The sequence below is a fragment of the Melanostigma gelatinosum genome, assembly GCF_949748355.1.
Source record: "Melanostigma gelatinosum genome assembly, chromosome: 3".
Classification (NCBI taxonomy): Eukaryota; Metazoa; Chordata; class Actinopteri; order Perciformes; family Zoarcidae; genus Melanostigma; species Melanostigma gelatinosum.
This window is the reverse complement of record NC_136636.1, coordinates 21,098,428-21,120,039: the sequence shown is the minus strand read 5'-3', so window position 1 is coordinate 21,120,039 and position 21,612 is coordinate 21,098,428. Positions and strand designations below refer to the sequence as shown.

General features: G+C 42.2%; 1 protein-coding gene across 1 annotated transcript; it reads left to right on the top strand.

Annotated features, from left to right (window-relative positions):
- Window positions 1–331: 331 nt before the first annotated feature.
- apcdd1l (adenomatosis polyposis coli down-regulated 1-like) lies at window positions 332–12,484 on the top strand. The gene is made up of 4 exons (XM_079265901.1): window positions 332–684; window positions 8,300–8,480; window positions 9,594–10,113; window positions 10,918–12,484. The coding sequence occupies exons 1-4, from the start codon at window positions 624–626 to the stop codon at window positions 11,680–11,682; spliced, it is 1,527 nt and encodes a 508-aa protein (XP_079122027.1). The 5' UTR covers window positions 332–623; the 3' UTR covers window positions 11,683–12,484.
- Window positions 12,485–21,612: the final 9,128 nt, after the last annotated feature.

The following is a 21,612-nucleotide window of genomic DNA, read 5'->3' as shown; positions in this document are numbered from 1 at the left end:
TCTCTGTCGGTCTTACTCCCTCCTCTCAGCTCAAAACTACAAGAGTCAGACAGGAGTGCACACAGACAAAATACTCCTCCTGCCCACATGCACACACACACTCGAGTGGAACAGATCCACAGAGCTGCACAGTAGTGAGGCAATGGTGTGTGATTGAGAGAGAGAGAGAGAGAGAGAGAGAGGGGGGGGGGAGTGGAGAGAGAGACAGATAGAGAGAGAGAGAGAGAGAGAGAGGGGGGGGGGAGTGGAGAGAGAGAGAGAGAGACAGATAGAGAGAGAGAGTGAGAGAGAGAGCATTTACTCTCCCTCTCACCCACTTGAGGAAAGCAGCCGTGTGGAGAAGTTGCATGAAGCGTGCGGTCCCAACTGGACTTTTATATCAAACCATGGTCGCCAAGAAGTGGAGGTAGAAGAACAAGAAGAAGAAATAGAAACTCCCAGCTGGCTGAACAGGAGACCAGAGTTTCATCTGAGGGATTACTGGACTGTTCTTATATGAGCTCGTGTCATGGTGATATCCTACATGATCGTCTCTTGTTGACAGGAGCCTGTCGTGTGTCCTGGATTTCCCAACAATCAAAGTTTGCTTACTGAGCGGAGGAGTGTGTGTGGAAGCAGGAAACATGTCGAATGGACGTCTCAGTCACCTGTTGAAGGGAGTCTGGATGCTTTGGCTGTGGCAAGGTGAGTTCAGGCACTGTCTGCAGGACGATGTGTGTGTGTGTGTGTGTGTGTGTGTGTGTGTGTGTGTGTGTGTGTGTGTGTGTGTGTGTGTGTGTGTGTGTGTGTGTGTGTGTGTGTGTGTGTGTGTGTGTGTCTTTCAGCTGTTTAAACTGCTTTTTCAACATACAGTTATACTTAACTTACGGCCATCATTGCACAGATTTCCGTCCAATGAATTTGTGCCAAAATCTTGATTAACAAAAAGAAGCTTAAACTGATGCTGGTGTTTAGTAATCATGTGGTCTATGAATCCCAAAAAGTGTGTATCCCTAAGTATGGGACTAACTCTAACTCACTAAGATCTTAAAACATTGCAGCAGATTTCCGCCTGTAATCCAAAGCTTGCGGATTTAGTTTAAAGAACACATGGCAGGACACCGAGACAAAGAAAGGGGAAGAGATTATAACAGACAAACTCCTAATTACAAGGAAGTTATTATGCAATTTGTCACATTTGAAATGATTTGCAGAGTTCAACACGTGGATCAGCACTTTGAAAAATAAAAAGACGACCTATGCTCACTTTAGACTTATGAATAGCCGGTCTGTGCTCCCTCTCTCCTCCTCTGCCTTCAAAGCGACAGTCGGATCTGTGGCCGTCGGAGGAGTCTTTAAAGAAGAGCTCTGGCTGGTGCCTTCAAACAATGGTTCCCTCGGAGCAGGGAAGCGTGGCCCTGGAACTAATGTTGCCATTATGTTAATGGTTAGAATAACAGGACACAGCCATTACTGACTTCACCTCAGGCTGCTGTGCAGAGCTGATTGTCCAGCCGCCGCAGCCTGGATCGCGCAATAGCAGCATTTTGGCCATCAGGGCTGGTTAAGATGATGAGCAGACAGGAGGAGGCATCTGCCCAGTTATCACCCAGCAACCCTCCCCCTCATCCCTCCCTCCATCCATCCCTAGCTGCTTCAGTGGAAGACTGTGGATTGTTTTCTTTTTCACCACTCAAGTCTATAGCGGAGACAGGCGAGGTTGAGCTGCTGGCCCTGACCAGATGTCAGAAAGAGCGGAGCAGTCCTTCACCCCAAACAGAGCAGAGAATTAATAAGGAGTTAATTTAAGGAGCGTGGAAAGTGGAACTGTTATTAATTCAGATGGATTTTTGACAGGTGTGATGTCATTTCTCTGAGGGGAGCAGCTTCCTTTTATTTACTTTAAACACAAACTTTTATCTTTAAAGCTACAAACACTCAGTTCTCCGAGTTTTGCCTCACGTGATGAAGTGAGAATGATAAACGTGGCCACATGGAAGAGACCTCAGTGAATGTTTGGATGAGGTCTGGTGGATTCTTGGACAAAAGAATTTCCTGTCATGGGACGGTGAAGAGCTGAACTGGACTGGATGGGAACACGTTGTGATCCCACTATCGCAACTTTGTTTTACCCCAAAAAACCTCGGATACAGTGTTCATGTTACTGACCCGTTCCGGCTGGAAACTCTCCATGTATGTGAAACAGCCACTGACCAGATCTCCCAGAACATCTCCTAACCAAGCTGTTGGGTTAAGGTCAAACCGATGTAACGTCAGCTCAAAGACATCAACGGACCATCAACTTCTCATTGTGCGCCATCTCCATCTTGACTGCCTCACCAAGACGAGACACACACACAATGCACGTCAAGAGCTGTTACAATCAGGAATCCTCTCTGTCTAATAGCACAAGTGGCACAGCACATGAAAAGGGGAGAAAATGGTGGGTGTGTTGGCTTTATGTGGCAGCTGTTTGACTCAAGGTGAAGGTGTGAGGTGCAGCAGGACGATGTGTGTGTGTTGCTGCTTTGCAAACAGGAGCCAGCGTTCGCTAACCACAGTGGAACTGGCAGCAGCGTCCGCTGGGCAAACCCCTGTAGATCCCTTCTCTAAATAAACGAGGCCGCTGGATTAAGCAGCTTACACAGTGATGAAAAGACAACAGTGGCCGTCCATGAGCAAGCTGCCCCGGGAACAGAGGGAGACTCCTGGTCCGGGAGACCGCTATGAGATGCTGGGGTTCAAGCCCGAAGAAATAGAAAGGGGGACTCAGGGTTAGAATAACACAACAGACCTTGTGTTCTTTGAAAGGCTTCTAGATCAACCTGACCTTCGCCTGACTTTTGGCGACAAGGAAGGAGGGGAGGGAGACAGAAAGAAACCTGGTTTCTGTTTGCCGTCCACAGTCTCTGACAGGATTACAATTTTAAATTTTACAATAAACAGTTACGTATCCTAGTGACACATTTTCATAATTAATGGGTCGACGTGTTTGCTGAGACACGTCATCATATCAATCAATCATCAAATGCAGCAATGCTGGTTTTCTTCTTCAACAAATTCCCAAACATTACTTTTTCATTTTTCCTCCATTGTCTTGGTTTGGATGTGTGTACATGGGTATGTTTTTCCCCCTAAACTTAATCGACAAAAATGTTGCACCGGTCAATGTATTCTGCATCACATCCTGTTGTATTCTGATCAGTTGGTTTGTATACGTGTTTCTATAAATGTTAAATGTGACATGTGGAGCTGGTTTAGCAACAAAAGTGAAAAGTTATGTTTCTTTGTCCAGCTGAAAACAAATGCAACAACATACGTAACTTGTGACGAGGTGCTGCAGACAGCCCTTGTAACGGGTCACAAGCCAAAAGAAGCCAAAAGAAAATTAGGAATCACCGTCGCGAATCACCAAGATCCAAGATCTGGAGGACAGATCAGCGACTGAAAAAGCAGCTGTGAACAGTGAATAATGTGCAGCAGTCACATGAATATGTGGAATGAGCAGCAACTCTCAGCTACTGTACCACACACAGAAAATACACACACATGCACCTCACTAATCTTGTCATCCCAGCTCATGAAGAAGCCCCCCCTCCTCCTCTAACCCCCTCATCCTCCTGACCAACTTCATGCACCTCATCAACTACTGACAGACATACAGAGAAAAAACAAATCGAGACAAAGACGAGAAAAAAAAGAGAAGGGTGGAATCTGAAATCCATCCAGGAGAAATGAGCCGTAAACATCATGGCTTTTTCATCAGGGGAGGGTAACTGTAATCAGTGGAGGGGGGGGGGGGGGGGGGGCAGGAGGGCAACGGGCAGTTCAGGGACCGTTTGGAGGGTTTTGTCCTGCAGCACTGAGGCAAAGAGAGATGAGAGAGTGGTTTTACAAGACACTGGGGGTAACCACGCTATAAGAAATGAGGTGAGGATGTAGTAAAAAAATTTAAAAAAGGTAGGAAACTTGTAAAATACTGGAACATGGAGTAATTTGCCCTGTTGTGCCATCCTTTCAGTGCACCAACAACATTTTTCTTTCACCTTTACTGCCTCCACTTTGGCAGGTTGATTGCTTCTTCATTGAAAACTTAATATAAGCAACTATGAACAGACAAAGGTGTCTCTCTCTCTCTCTCTCTCTCTCTCTCTCTCTCTCTCTCTCTCTCTCTCTCTCTCTCTCTCTCTCTCTCTAATGAACGAGGCACAGGTTTGACTTAAACTTCAAGCACTTGATTTCTGCCGCAAACCCTGAATCAAAAGTGCTGGGATCTGGTTCTTGTTTTTCCAGGACAGCTCTAAATAAAGAAGTACATAAAACTGTATTTTGACTTTGGCGCTGTGGATGAGACATGAGAGAGGAGGGGAGCGAAGGCTGCCAAACCACAATCACAAATGCAAACAAACAAACAGAGTGCAGCGTGGAGGTCCTTTATAAATGGTATCCCTTCTGCACTGTACTGTAAATCAATGTGTGCAGTGTGTTTGTGTCAACGTGCATGCATGCACTGTATTTGTGTGTGTGTGTGTGTGTGTCTCTGTGGAAACAGGATGAATATGGGAGCTCAAAGACTAGAGGTAGAGGTAGATTACTTTGGCCGCTCATCAATCGAGGGCCAGTTGCTGCGGCAATGTTGGTGGTGATGACAGACTGTCCGCCCAGACCACCCGCAGGACACAGGCCACTGCGCTGACCCCTTGTGTGAGAGTCGGGATGTTGCGTAAAGACAAATGGGGGAGGGGGGGGGGGGGGTGTTGTCTCTGCCTCTCTTTGTGTGTTGTTATGGCAACCCAAGTGGCATGTGCGCGTTGTGCCTCGTTCTCCTGAGAGGATAGGTCCACAAACAGAACAACAGGCTGGGGCCATATGAGCCATTAAACAGCCTTTTCCTTGTGTTAATACTGACCATTAAGAGATCCCTTTCTCTTTTAAAAGAAAGAAAGAAAGAAATTCCTGATTCTAATGAGCTCTCAGTGTAAGTGATGGGGAACTAAATCCACAGTCCTCGTTCTGTGCAGAAATGTATCCCAACGTTAGTTTGAAGCTAATTTAAGGCTTCAGTCCGAGTTAATTAAGTCAAGTGAGTCTGTTTTTGGTACAAAGTTTCCTCTTCGTGTCTCCCGAACAGTTTGCTCTTCGAAATGGCTCTTTGATTTGAATAACCTATACCGTACTTCTGAAGCCTCATGAGCTTCAGATGAACACATTTTTTGCACAATGTTCATGTGAGCATTGTTTTAATGTGGGACGAGCCTGTGCTAACTGTTGACTCTAATTCTTTCGTGAACTAAACACACATATTGACCTTTGACCCCGATGAATTCATGGCGTAAGTGAAATGGTTTGACTTCCAGTAAAACCTGAGTCAGAGTTAATTTGAGTAAAAGTCACTTAATCCGTTTTTTGTCTGTGTTGTTTTATTTACGAGGACATAGGCGCCCATGTCGTTGCAGGTTTCATCAAAAACCTCACAGAAGTCCCTGATTAGTTGGATTACTGTGTAATGACATTTCATATTTGACGCCACAATTATAACAAACAATATTTTTTTTCAAGGCACACCTATATTTTACATATGTAAACTCATCTGCCAGTGTGTTTTCAGCAGTACTGTTGTATTAATAGGCTTGGTTTTAACTTGCCGTGCCTCATTAACTGCCATCTGAGCGTATAATCCAAAATGTAACAATTCGGTTAAAAGTTTTATTGGTAAAATATATCAAATCTGTCTCTGAAAGATGCACTATATTGTGACAGGGAGGTGCAGAGTGCATCAATTGGGAGGTTTTATGGGCCCTTGAGAACAATAAATCAGTGGGAGCCATTCACGGGTAAAACTAACAATATCTGACTGCCCATGTAGCAAGTGAATCACCTAAAACAGTCCCCCATCTCCTCCAAAGTGAGTTGGGGGATTGGATATTATCACATGTATTACAGCATCGCCTCACTTGTGGTTGGAATAGACTCTTTTGTAGAGGAATACTTAAAAACCCACGATGAGCAATTTTATTTTATTAAGCTCTGCTTTTATGAGTCCTCTGTTAGTAAATGCAACCATATGTCCAACTGGAATGAGATCCAAGAGAGGGAAAGGGCCTGAATGACAAGTGACCTCAAGAAACACGATAGAAATGTTTTGGCCCAAAAGCAGAAACTCAAATACAGCAACCCAAATGACTCCGCATCACATACTGCGACTCTTGCCTCTCTGTCCATTCATTGCCCTGTATGTGAGCAACCACTTTGGCGACATGTTGCATGCAGCGACAAAGAGTGGATAACACGAAACAGACCGATTGGATGACTTGCAAGGAGCAGTGGAAATTAATTCATCCTGATGAGTATTTCTGCTCCGAGCTCTCACGTGGGAGCGCGGCTGGGTCTGACTGACCGGGTTCCCTCGCCAGCTGCAGTGACATGGAGCATAAACAAACACATCAGCGCATGGGGAAATTTGCAAACATGTTTCAGTGCCTGTGACAGGAATAAGAAGTATTAATCATATCAGCAAATTTGACAGGCAGCAGGAAATGTGCTTTGAGCTTAAATCTGGTTTTGTGGTCTGTGACTTCATAGTTCTATTCAAATTCTACATACGAGTGTGTGTGTGTGTGTGCGTGTGTGTGTGTGTGTGTGTGTGTGTGTGTGTGTGTGTGTGTGTGTGTGTGTGTGTGTGTGTGTGTGTGTGTGTGTGTCAGGTGGAAGGCAAGGACATGGCTGTGCTGCACACATGTCTGTGGTTGTGGTCAGCATATGTGAAGCATTCCATGAGTGAGGGGAACACAACAATATCCTCCCTCTGACACTAACAAGGTTTATAAACGCTGATCAGTCCGTCACCATTTTGGAGCCCTTTACAGAAACAAAAAAAATAAAAACGTCTGACACTTTCCATTCAAATTCCCCATTTTCATTCATCCGCTGAGTTATAAGAGAGCAAACTGATCCGTGGCTCGACATCTAACGCTCAGCTCAACTGGAGGCTCGACAGGTGATATTCTTCCCCAAGTGCATCTAAAGTCAAACGCGAGAGAAGTAGAGTGAGATTACACCCATAAAGCTGTCTGCCACAGACGATCCTGAGGAAAGTTGAGAGTGAGAGTAAGAACGCCAGAGCTATGAGGATAACGGGAAGCAAGAGGGAACAAGAGAGAAGAAAAATGGGAAATAGAGGAAAAAGCAAACTGGAAATGCTGACTTTCACAAATACTCTTATGGCAAGGAGTTAGATGAGAAGATTGATACCACTCTCATATATGTCTGTTAAAAGTGCACGTGTAAAATCAAGAAATCACCCTTAATAAGAATAAGAGTGGGGGTGTGTGAGGAAAAAACAAGAGGTCAGACAGAAAACAGGAGATGGCGGCGTCTGCGAGAACTCATCCCCCTTCACTTTTTGACATTTTGTTTTGGGAGGATGAAACTGAAGCCATAATTTCACACACATTGCACAGACGAACCCCAGTGGGTTTCCTCGCGTTGCAGCCATGAGGGTGCAATCAGAAAATCCTCTTTGTCTCAACTGAAACCAGATCGCAGCCTTGCCGCGTCGACATCACACACACGTCTGTGCAACAACAAAAGCCGAGAGTGCAGTTATGATGACCATCGACAGGCAGACTCAATGCAGATGTGCTCGTGTCAGATCAATAAATGTTATAGAGTGAATAATGCTTTCATTTGGATTAACTTACCTGTCAGCGTATGGGAAAACTAAAGTGAAAACATTCACCATAATAAGTGTTTTTGTATTCATATTATCAACAGATGTGTTTGGCTCGGCCGGCCTGCTGCTGTCAGAGACCCACCGTTTGGTTTATCTCCATGATAGAAATGCACAAATAGAAAGAGCATACACTCCTGCACACACACACACACACACACCTTCTGACTCCAAGCAAACCCCAAAAAAACAAGGCCTGTGTGTTGCAGCTGCAGGCTGATTGGAGTGACAAGCCTAAACTGTCTGCACCGTGGCCAACGTCCAGATTCACAGCTATGTATGGTTTCTATAGCACCCCCTCACCCCTCATTACATGGAAAATTTACCAAAATAACAGCCCTGGAACAGCTTGCAGTCAACCAGAAGTGTGTTTAGATGTAACAGGGAGACGATGTGGATATTCCCTCATGGCTATTATCCGTTTCCTTCATTTTCTGATTAAGGCGGCCGTCAATAATCTCTGAACTGAATCATTCTGGTGTTCCCGCATTTCCTCCGTCCACCCTAAATCAGCCTGGAGAGGGTAATGGCGCCTCTGTGTTTATCCGATACTGTTTACTCACTGTTCTCTGACTTTCCTGTCCTCTGTAGCTGTGTTTGTGGCTGGGACAGGGAGTAAACTATGGGAGGTGCCCACAGCCTCCCTCACTTCCTCCTCCAACCTCAGTGACAGCCTGTGGGAGCAGGACTGTCAGTACCACCACCTACAGGACCGAGTGAGAACCACAGCAGACATCCCCCCAAGGCTGGACGGCACATGGGTGTCAACAAGGTGAGTTGTCGTAGCCATGAAGTGCCCAAGCAAGGGTTAACGGAGATTTGTAGATTAATGGCATCTGTATTTTTTTTAAAACAAGTCATTGTCTTCCAGAATTTGATTTGAAACAGATATCACCAGATGTGTATTTGCAGATGTGGCCTTCAGTCAGATTTGAGTCACAGAAATGCAGACTTGAGACTGGTTTCCAGGACCTGGTTAAATGTCGGAAGCACAATAAATAAAAACATACACATTGAATATTTAAAACAGCTATAATAACAAACTTCTATCGATAGCGGATCACATGCCTACTTGTGTCTGAAAGGAGTCGCTCGTAGTGACAAACACAGGATCTCCTCTAAGAAGCTGAGTTATGAGTGTTACTGGTCCACAACTTCACTTTTTTGGTTCAAACACAGCTTTTATCAGTGTTCTTTCCCAGCAGCAGGAGACAGTTTTAGTCTCTAAAAACCTGCTGTACACCATCTACTCAGCAGCAACCGACAGGCAGGCACAGTTAGACACTATAGCCGGTGAACATAGTGGAGCATCTGGCTAAAGATATTTCCCTCAGGAGTTGGTGGAGACCAAAGCAGAGCTTAAATAGAGTGAATAATGCACTCAATTGGTCAGAAACACGACTGAAACTTAATGATAATGTTGCTCCAATACTACTGGATGTGTAAATAATCAGCTCTGCTAATATGTTTGCCACATCAACTCTTTAAGGTGATGATATGTCAGTGATGTGTTCATCATGTTTCCCCCCAAAATCATGGAAAATAATTCATACTTAGATTAGATGAACAGCTATAAAAGTAAAATGTAAATATGTGTATCTTTGTGCTCACGCCCGCCTTTGCCCAATGTCATCTGGGATCAGCTTCAGCTCCCCCGCGACCCTGAATAGGATAAGCGGTTACGGATAATCGATGGACGGATGGACGGATGGACGGTTGGATTTCAAAGACTTGTAACTTGACTTGAGACTCTTCTGATCTGTTCCCAAAAGACTTAAAGACAGCTCAGGATCATGTGGCAGGAAACTATAATCTCTGCTCACTTCTGTCTGAAATCTATCCATGACACAGTTCATCACTAATCTTACTTCATTTTTGTGTTCAGGTGTGAAGTTCGGCCCGGTCCAGAGTTCATCACCCGCTCCTACACCTTCCACCCCAGCCGTCACTTCCAGGCCCTGCAGCACTACTACACAGACAGCGGCTGCGAGGACCCGGCCTACTCCCTGATGATCAGGGGCAAGCTTCGTCTGCGCCAGGCTTCCTGGATCACCCGGGGGGGCATCGAAGCTGAACACCACCTGAGCAAGGTGTCCATCGTGGTCCACAGCGTGGCAGCCAAGCAGAGACTGGCCTCCATGCTGCCTCCGACCTGCGTGGGTCTGACCCTGGGGCGAGTGTTGCAGGGGAAGCCATATGAGCTGTACAACACCCGGGCAGGGAGGGGATGTCTGGAAGCGCTGGGCTTCTCCATGATGGAGATGGGACTGATACGAGTGGAGACGCGGTACCACGGCCATGGAGGGAAGGTCCAGGAGCTGCTCTTGGGGGACATTCACACTGACTGGACGCAGAGGAGTCAGTACAGACCTACAGGGTACCAACAGCCACTACAGAACGCCATGGTGAGACATCCTGTGTTTTTATTCAGCAGAGCTGAACAGAGAAGGTGTGTGGAAGATTAATTGTGAGGGCAAGCTGAGGTGCTGCTAACACCTTTTAATGTTAGCAGCTCAACAGTAAAGCAGATATGGTTGCACTGCCTTGCCCAAGAGCACTTTAACTGTCTCTAGCCCAACTTCAAATGTTGTTTCATGGAGTTTGGAAAGTGTTTAATCTTCCTCGCAATAAGTCCATTAAGCTGTTAATAACTAAACAATTTGACAATATATAAATAGTTATGGTACCAGCACCTAAAACGTGAAGATTTTCTGTCTGCAACTTAATTTCTTCATCAATTAACGTCACAATTGTTTTCTTGTTTAATTGGTTAATCATTATTTATAAGAATGTGAGAACAAAGTGAAAAATTTGGTGACATTTTGTTTTGACTGCCCAACAGTTCAAATTCCAAAAACATTCAGTTTCGTGAATCATGAAGGCAAATAGAAGCAGCAACGCCTCAAAATGAAAAGCTGAAACCATCAAATATTTTGTGTTTTTTGCACAAAACTAACATTAACAATTAATCGATTATCAAAATTGTTGCTGGCACATTTTCTACAGGTTAATTGAGTGATTGACCAATTGGATCTACTTTAAATACAAACATTTTGGGGTTTTAGACTATTTCCTGAGCAAACAAACGTTCTCTTGTCTTTTACATTTCAGATCTATTTTGATCACAATTTTCTGACATTTTATAAGTGACTGGTTGACTAGATGCAGCTCTAAATAAACTGGTCCCGCCTCTCCTTGTCTCTTTGCAGCATCACATACACCCTTGCCCTGTGTGCGCCCTGGTGTACCGCTCCTCAGAGCAGCGCCCCCCGGTGTTGCCCCGCAGCCTGGCAGCTCCTTTGTCTCTGGCCGGCCGCTGGGCCAGCCACCGCTGCGAAACCCGTCCCAACATCCTCTTCCTCACCCGAGACTTCACCTTCGATCCTGACCAGCACGCATGGCAAGGTGTCTACCGGCACTACTCGGACCCTGCCTGCTCTCAGCCCACCTTCACCCTGAGAGCCTCGGGCCACTACGCTCAGGGAAACCCCTCCGCCAAGGTCTCAGGAGCCACTGAGTTTGTCTTCAAAGTCACCCAGGTGAGAGTCACAGCTCTAGAGGAGCCCACAGCAAAGTTACTGAATGGGACGAGGCCCGGAAAGTGTGGTCGGGCAGGAGGTTGGGAGGTCGGTGTGGAGCAAGACTTGACCCCTACAGATGGGTGCACCCTGCTGGGCATCAAGCTGCCACATAAGGAGTACGAGCTCTTCAAGACTGAGCTGGATCACAGGAAACACCCGCTGCTGTTCATCGGAGAGAGGCCGACTGACGGCTCCAGTCCAGACCGACCTCAGAGGAGGCCCACTTCCTTTCAGGCTCCCATGGGGCATTGCAGTGGGGGGGACACACAGCCTTCACATCGCTATTTTAACAGCAAGCAAGTGCAGTTAGCAGCGAGTGGGACAGAGAGACTGGCACAGCTGGTGTTACTGGTGCTGGGATCTGTGCTGTGCAGCTGGATCTGTGTTTATTAGGGACGCTGTTCACGAATCAAGTCTGTTTCACAGCTGAAGTCGTTGATGGACAATGTTTTCTGGCAGATTTCTTTCACTCTTGCTCCATATGATGATGACCAACATGTGTGACGGTCAAGAAAAATCATGAGACACTCAGGAGAGCTGGATCATTTTTGATGTCTGGTTTCAGATTCTGCCTGTAGGTTCACTTTAATGACTCTAAACTACAGCTGCATTTCTACCGAAAACAAATCTGTATATAAACCACCGATATATACAAATGTCATCATGTCAGTATGTAAGGATGTACTCTTTTCCACGTCTTCATTTTGTACGATGAACAAATTAATTTCTTGTCACACGATTACTTCAAAAGCAAGATCACGGTGTTGAAATGTTGATCGGTTATTTCCACACCAAACTGAAAGCCATAAACTTTCCAGCGGACTTCACACCAGAGCTAATTTTCATCCCAGATGCGGTATAACTAATGCACTTTGTACAGAACATTGTTTTCTCGACATGCTGGAGAGAAAAGCTGGGAAGTGGAAACTGTGTAATCAGCACTCTAATAGCTGCCATCCTCATTGGTCCAATGTGTGAATTGTTGCTTTATTTCTATCCTCTGTAAAAGCTTGTGTATTAGTCTGCTTTTCGACCAGCAGTTCATCTAAACAGTCAAACTAATATTTATTTGAACCATTTATACTGTACTTTTTGATAAGAGAAAGATGTTGGTCCAATATTTTAGTTAGTTTTGCCATTTAAGAAGTGATTATTCTCTATGTGTATTAAAATGTCTTGTGTTCAATAAAATCAAGAGGCCACAGTCATGCTAACGGTTATCTACGCTAACATACAGCGTGCTAACATGCTCATAATGACAATGCTAACAAGCTGACGGTCAGCAGGTGTAATCCTTAGCATGCTCATCCATTTAGTGTTGAGTGTCAGCATGCTAATGAGCAAACACAAAGCATGGTTGAACTGACTTTTGCAGGTATTTAGTCAGAAACCAAAGATGTGGAAAAATGATGATGGGCCTGGATGAAAAGTTAAGGAATGACCGAAGTTGTTATAATTCATCCTGAGAGGGATATGAAAGTTTGAACCAAATGTCATGTAAATACATTAAATAGCACTTGAGATATGTCCGTCAAAACCACAAACAGTCAACTTCACGGTAGGGGCAATGAAAGTCAGGGGATCACCAGTAGAATTCATCCTCTGGGAACCATGAATATCTGCACAGAATTTCATGAAATTTTCATGGATCCGTCCGAAAGCTGCTGAGATATTTCAGCCTGGACCAAAGTGGTGGGTCGACCAACCTGCACAAGTACAAGTGAACGTTTCATGTGTCACAAAGCTGCTGTTTTACTTCAGCAACCAAACAGAACATTGGGACTGTAGCACGAGCTGTGGTCTGATTCAAAACCCAGATTGTGTGCGTGTGTGTGTGTGCGTGTGTGTGTGTGTGTGTGTGTGTGTGTGTGCGTGTGTGTGTGTGTGTGTGTGTGTGTGTGTGTGTGTGTGTGAGAGCGTACTGCCGTTTGATATATAACTGTCATATGGTTCATACATTACACAAGGCATTCCAGTGCAGGTCCAACTGCTGAAAACACACAGGCGGATATCAGATTGGATGCTCTGTGTTTCACGAGAATGAACAGCCCTCAGCCAAATAAATAGAATTCGAGACAACAGGAATATAGCTCCAGATTTCCAGTGTTATGACTGAAGCAAGTGAAGTGACGTGCTCCACGGAGAGAGATATCCTCCATTTGTAAAATATGGTGGACAACGGCAGGCAGTTCGACTCAATTTAGACCCAAAATCAGCTGAGTATATTCAAATGTACATGTAAATAATCTGTAGATTTGAACCAGTAGGAATATAAACTAATCTTCACAGTGTTTCTTCTATTTTTCCATACAAAAGATACTGGAACAAAATGTTATAAAGGCCCTGAAGAATCTCTTCCAGTGATCATTGGGATCCTACATGAAAACGCAATCATCTATCAAAGAGTTTAGGTTGTTGGCATGATTGATTTCTGTATTGCATTTTTTCTCCTCTGATTTGATGTCGGCGTGGAGACAGCTCAAAATCGGATGGGTTATTTGGTAACTGTCAATTCAATCTCACAGTACTGATTATTACAGTTGCTTATTAACACATCCAGCAGACACGGAAAAACATTATTGTTCTTTTGGAGTTTCTAGCCAGGTTCAATATTCATTTAACTTTTATCTCAGTTCTTGGTCTCCACCTACTCCTGTGGGAAATATTTGGCTCTTTAGCTGCTAAATGCTCCGCAGTGTTCATAAGCTAGTTGCTAACTTTGATAATATGCATCGACTATATATAGGAAGTGGACGTAGTCATCGTGACATCACCATTGGTTTGTGGACTGCGGTTTTGAAGCATCGCCATCTTGGATTTTATCTTTCGCAATCTTCATTTTATGCAAACAGGGAAAGGAAGTGACCACATTTGGACTATAGCGGGTCAACGCCGTGGTAGAGATGTAATATACTGTTCTGGTAGCCAATCCCAAGGTAGCCACGCCCTAAAGCACACACTGCTTTTAAGACTTGAAACTAGCGATTGAGACCATAAACTCATGCTTACAATGTTTACTGAGGTAATAAATCAAGTGAGAATTAGGGTCATTTTTTTGTACAATCGGACTTCTTTTTGCAACCAAGTTGCACCCTGATGGCCAGTGGAAAGAATGCAAGGCACTTCCGCATTGCCGTCACTTTTCAGAACCTGCCTGTCTATATATGCCATTTGGTGCTGGGCAAGCATCGTTGTTTTTTTTATAGCTTTTGTGCTAAAAACAGCGCTATGAGAGCTGTGAGACTGAAACAAAACGAATAATTATCTGTGTGTTATACATATATAAATATTGATTATAGTTGGTGAAAGATTTTAAACCATCTCAGGGGCTGCAAGTAAAATTGCAGAATTGAGCATTGAAGGAATTTAAAATGAGTAAATAAATAAAATACACAAAGGAATTACGAAGGCAAAATGATGTTAGTTGGTTCTCCAACATTCAAATAGTGAGGACATAAAGAGAAAGAAAGGGGGGGAAGGAGTCCTTTCCAGAGGCTACATACTGTTCCTATTAACTCCTGTGAGAATGGTGATGGCAGCTGTTAGCCCCATGAGGTCATTCTTCAGGCTCGGATGGAGAATATAGATTTGTAACCTCCTCAAGCCAACACAAAATGAACACAGGCTGAGACAAAGATTAACTGAGTGTGGAAGAGTGGCATTTATCTGTACAATGTTGTGCAGAATCTGTCATTAAGTGGACAAGCAGTGAATCCAGCAGCAACCGCACGGATCCACCCCGGTTGTTGTGTGCTGGGTGGCGATGAGGACTAAAGAGGAGGGCTGCGGGCTGCACGGTTACTCAGAGTCTGTTTGCGGTTTCTGTAGCGCGCCAGAAGTAGAGAGACTGTCAAGGCAGGGAGAAGTGCAGAGTCAACCTGTTAGCAATCAGGCTTGTAGAATGCATCTATTGAACAGAAAATAGGCATATGTTGAAAACCGAATTTTGCTCATTCATAAAAAGTGTCAAGTAAAAAGCAAGCATGCTTGACTTCTCAATGGGTTTGTTTGTGTTTACATCAGGTTAACAGTTACTATCTAAAATATAGATCTCTGAACAGGCTACAGTGAAAGAGATTAACATAGTGTAGAATAGTGTAGAAGAGTAACATAGTGACATTTTTTTAATACACTAAACAAAGTTACAAAATATCTCCAGCTGTTGCTCTGTATTTACAGTTTTTCTCAATTGCTAAAACACTGAAACCCATTGGCTGAACAAAGTTCTCAGTTGCCTGAACTCATTTAGCTGATTGTGCAGTCTGTTGTCAATACCTTAAACTGTGTCACATGGTAAAACACAATTTGCAGATCTCACTTCGACTTTTCAGCAAAACTCTAAACACATTCTCAGTCTCAAAACACATTCTGCACTCTAATGCACATGTCATCCATACTGGTAAACACAAGTGGCACCAATCAAATACAAATAGAGAACACATGTCATTGATTAAACACAATCACTCTAAATGGATTTCACTTGTATCAAATGATGTGACACAACCAATATTAGCCAGTTTAGAGAGAAAGTCTGAGAATGGATAGAGGAAACAATGTGAGAGGACATGGTGCTTTCTATTTGTTACAGTAACAGCACTGACTGCTCAATAGATTTTGACTGGTTGCAGGTTCATATCAAGAAAGAACAAGAATTACAGTGTCACAGAGACAAAGGACACGTTTGTGAGATGCAGGGTACAGTACTGTAAAAGTTTCATTTTGCAAGAGGATTCAGAGGTTTTGTAAATAGTGCTTGAAGATGAGGTTTTGTGTTTACAGTTTTGAGAGAATGGGTGACCGTTTCAAGAAATGTGTCTTAGCAATCGAGAAAACGTAATACAAAAGTCCAGCTTGAATCAGCTTCAAACTTCAGCTGGTCTTGCTGCATTTACCAGGTGGGCCAGCTTGGTTGAGATGGTTTCATAAGTTATTTGCATGGTTTCTGATGTGTTAAAGATAAATTTAATTAGTATTAGCATTAGCCAATCGCAGCACAGCAGGGTGAGACTGGGAGGAACACTCATGGAAAAAATGAAGAACTGGTTTTGCTCAAATGTTTAGCTGTGGGAAAACAGCTGATTTAAGACATGGCAGAGAATTAATATGCTCATAATTTAGGTTAACAAAGACGAAGACCAGCTGGTTGAGGACTCAGTGTAAACTGTGGAAGGTAAATACGTTTGTTGTTAATAGAGTAACCATTCGATGTAGTTTGTATAGTTGTGATGCTAGGGATATTAGCATATAGCGCTCAGTGTGGTAGCAGTCCATATTACTTTGGTAAATTAGTGCGTTTGGTTCAATTAGCTTTTTTTTAAATTTGTCAGACACGTGAACTGTTGTTTGATTAAAGTAACATTTGTGCTCATTCGACAGAGAGGACCATGAAACTCCTTGAACCCTGAGAGGAGGAGATGTCGCCTTGCAAGTTTGTTCTGCACTGTTGCACCAGCCTGACCACCTGTTGGTAAAGCGGAGCCTCCAGCCTCAACTTTACTCACGGAAAATCTACAAATTTCTTCATCACTGAAACTTGAGCAATATCTGATCAAGCATAAGAATAATAATAATTATCAGCTTTATTTATAGAGCAATTTTCAAAGCTCAAACTGCTTTACAAAAAAGTAACACATTTACAAAAAGGCAAATACAAAACAAAAGGACAGTAAATGCTAAAATATAGTAAAGAGTCAAATACATTTTTTTTTATAAAATAAGACCATTAAGAATGCTAAAAATTATAAATATCCAGTGTTGTAATTCATATTACTTTCCCCTGTGACGAGTAGTGTAATCCACAGTGTCAAACTAATACTCTTGGACAGAAATATACTGTGCTATTTGCATCACTAATTCTTCTATTCACAAAGAAACCAAGTAAAAGTAAAACAATAATTAAGGGACACATGGTGTCATAGATGAACAAAATGGCCAAACTCCTTCATTGAACAAGCGGTTGAAATCCTCCAGACTAGAAATAATACCCAAAGTTATGTTGGTCGATTTTAATGAGTAAACTACTTTATGTAGCCTTCTTCAAAACTGGGACCGTAAAAGACTCAACCTCTTCATATGACTTGAGGAAGAATGTTCCTATATACAGTAAAAAAAAAGAAAAAAGGAAAACAAAACAAGCCCTAAGGAGTTTCCTTTCAGCTCAACCAAGTTTCCAAACCACAAACAATTTGGTGGTTTAGTCTGACAAATGTTCTGGTAAAAGAAAGACACAGTGCTGCTTTTGGTTAGAAAATACAGCAGAGGTCCCATCTCCTGCACTCCCATAAAAATCTTGCATACGCAGTTCATGCACACACACATCATTGAGATGACATCACTGCAGTAGTACGGGGCGACTTCCAACCTCTCTCACTCATTCAAATTTTCTTTTCAAGGCTCTGTTAAGAAAATCCCATTATTTCTATGAGAATATGAGATGCAGCTGCCTCATAAAAGATAACATCAGCCTTAAGTTGGCGGGCTCAGTTGAAACAAATGAGTTTCTTTTGAAGACTGTGTCCTCTTGGCTCTGAGACAAATGAACGAAGCGCTGTTCTTCGCCCACAGAACGACTGCACTTTCCTGCTTGATCTCACGCCACACAAGAAACGGGCTCCTTTCTGTCGTGACCTCATGCTCATGTACTTATACACCAACGACTGAACAGATCCCGCCTGTGCAATTGTAATTGTTTTGTAGAAAAATGGCCTGTAACTGATATGTTATTATTTTTGTCATTATCATTTTTACAAGGATGATTATTATTATTATTATTACAACAGCCAATGGCATAATTTCCACTGCTATCCTCCACTTCTTAAAACCCTTTTTTGTCTAACTTTTACAGTTCAAGTTGCCCAGATAAAAAAGGAGCTAACGCTAACGTTAACATTAACGGAGGCCTTCAAGCACTATTTAGTGAAAATGACTTTTGGGCGAAGATACATTATAACGCTATAAGAGATGTGTTCAAATGTAATCTTGTAAACTTGAGCTTTTGTGTTTTCACAGCAACATAAAATTGATATTAGAGAGGGAATTATGACCTGTTTAACCTCCAAACACGAGCTTTTAACTGATTATAATACGGCATTAAATGCCAAGATGTCTTTTTTTTCAAATTTGTACTTCTATTTTTACTCAAGTACAAGTACAAGTACCTCAAATTAGTTTGACTTATTTATAGTTATTAATTGCTCGATAGTTGAACACAGTGGCTGCCAACCATGGGGAGATAATTCAATGTTCATTTCAATGGAATTGTATCATGATGACATCACATATTGAGATATATTGATAATAAAAAGTGCATACTAACTCAAATTACCAGAAAATCTGATCAAACTCAGTTAAATCAAACTATTGTTTTAATCAGATTTTTCTATATTTGTGTGCACGCATGTAAACATAGTCAGTGATTAGTTGGAAATATATTTCCTCCTTATTTCTCTCCAATTTCACCGGAAACTGTTGTGTTCATTTTGCACTAAAGTTCTTTAATAATTTAGGAAATACATATACGTAATAAGTATTTAATTCACACAGGAGTTAAGAAAAATGAGCTTGATCATGTGGTTAATTCATATATACGATATTGTGATATATATACTGTATACATATATATATATATATATATATATACTGTATACATATATATATATATATATATATATATATATATATATATATATATATATATATATATATATATATATATATATATACATATATATATATATATATGTATATATATATATATATCGTCGAGATATGACATTACCTTTATCAAATATCGATCGTTAATTTTGGCCATATTGGCCAGCACTACTTCTAAAGAGTCACAAGACAAATCTGAGAAGTCATGAGATGATTATTGAGAGGGAAAAGAAACACAATTTGCATTCATTCTTTTGACTTGTGGATCTGTTAACAACCCATAAACAAAGGGCCCCAAACAGACACTGTTTTGTTGCAAGGGGTCACCTTTGAGAACCACTGGTTTCATTCTTAACAATATACATGCATCTTGTCCTGTTTTCCTTTTCTTTTCTTTTTAACGTAAACTCTTATTCTAATAAAGTAACTCGTTATTATAGCTGTCTAATGAATGTAGTGGAGTGAAAAGTACAATATTTAAGAAGTATGAAGTTACATATAAACAAATACATAAGTATATACTTAGTTGCTTTCCACAGTTGCAGCCGGACACAGAAGAAATGTCTTTTGCCACACATAAAAACATAACAGATGAACAGGGGCTTCCATCATCCAATATGAGACAACCTCTTCAACATATTTGTTGCCTTTTGGACTAATTTGGACAGAAGCATTCCCCTAAGAGCTATCTGTCAGATCTGGTGGCTTGTAAAACCAGGTCATGTTTCTGTTCTGAGGTTACGATCACACAAATGATTGATTTGGTTTTTGCTGGAGCGATCTGCCACAGGCCTGCGTCTTCCAGACTGCACCCCTCGGCTGCCAGTTGTCCAGCCTCCAACCTTTCTGGCAAGCTGCAAGTCCTTTTCAAACAGTTATGGCCCAAAAGCCCGTACAGGGACCTCTTGTATGTAGAAAATTTGCATGGAATTTGACTTATTGGTGTGCCAAACAGCTATGCCAGAGTGCAGAGTATTTTATTTCATTGGAAAATAAATTAGGGGTATATATAAACGTGCCAAATATGTAAAGCCTGTTGATGAAGCAGGAGATGGATTCGTTTCTCAGTGTACTTTAACTACAGTGTAAAACAATACTCATTGAGATGCCAAAAGTAATTAATGCACACAGTAAACACAGAGAAAAAGGAGAGTGTCAAGCTGATGCATAATTAAATCTTTTATATGTTTCCCAGCGTTGAAGCGCAGCCAGACATCATGTTTATTGTGCAGACCTCATTGAAGACCAGATTCACTGAATCGGGAGTGAGGCCGAGTGGTTAAAGATCAGTCACACTATCTGGAGAGAAACAATCTGTGGCCTGTAAAAGACATCCAGCACAGGGGTCAGGGATCAATGACTGATGTGGTTTCCTTGTGCTAGATATGAATAATAAAAACCACCCGTTCAGTCTAAAGTCAAGGAAAGGTCAATTAGGACATCGATACCTTGTATCGCTGGGATTATGAACTTGTGTCGGGTCTCGTCGAAGCAGCTTTAGCTTTGATCATTGCATTGTCTTTGCTATGATTGATAAGATGTCAAATGTGCGTGTTTTAATGTGGGACTACACCTACAAGCTTCTTCTTTTTACAGCCCATTAGATTAGCTAAACAATATCTGACATCTTTTTAAAAAGTTTTTGAAGTCTGTTACAAAGAATGACTTGAAAAGTCCGTTTAGTCTCAGACTGCAGTTGTGAAACATGGCTAAAAACTATATATTTGTATCTATATTATTATGGGTATTGTTAGCTATTATATCAAATTTTTAGTGTAGTAGTTTGTACAATGTATGTGAGATCTAAAAGCGAGTTAGACCCATTTAGAGTTCTAATTGTCCCCAAATATTTCTTGTTCGTGAACCCTTTTTTGTCAAAATTAGTTTATGCATCTCTGACATTTCAAACCTATCCATATTTGATGTAATAATAACGCTCTATGGTCATTTGAGTGTTAGTTCACTTTCATTAATTGTGACAAAGGCGGCGGTAATCGCCTCATTACTTTTCTACATCGTGGGTTTTGATAAGAACAGCAAAATCATTTTACATTATCAAATGAAACAAAATCTGTCTACCAGAACCTCTTAAAGTCACTCATTAACACGTTATATTTGTGATTGTTTAATGCTTACAAAAAGAGAAATGTTAAAACAAGTTGTGGTTTTATGGGGTAGATTTGTGCCGGACTATTTCTTGGTCAGGACCAGTGACCTCCTGCTGGCTGACTTGTTCTTCAGGTGAGCAGCAAACCTCAGGACCTCTTCTAATTTTCATCTTTCCAGTATTTAGAAATTCCTCTGTGCTTCAGCTTGGAAATGGATTGTTTTCCAACAGATTGTAGAAAAGTAAATTCATATTGGTTAGTTTCCACCATCAAGTTCGCAGCTGTGTTTTGAGTCGGCCAAGTCAAGCAGCTGAGGAGCTACCGGGGCCCAGGTGCACGCCGGGGGGTTCCCTGACACAAACTCCACTCTGCTGCCTCCAGCCACGAGGTGCAGACAGAAACACTGTCTGGTTGTGACCGATACAAGAACACCCGATGAATCACCGGGACTTTACTTTACTTGTTGACACTACAGGCTGCAGCAGTAGAAAGCCAAAGGGTAATGAATTACCTTGCAGTTATACATTTGAACATACTACTGCCAAATCAAGCAAAGTAGTAG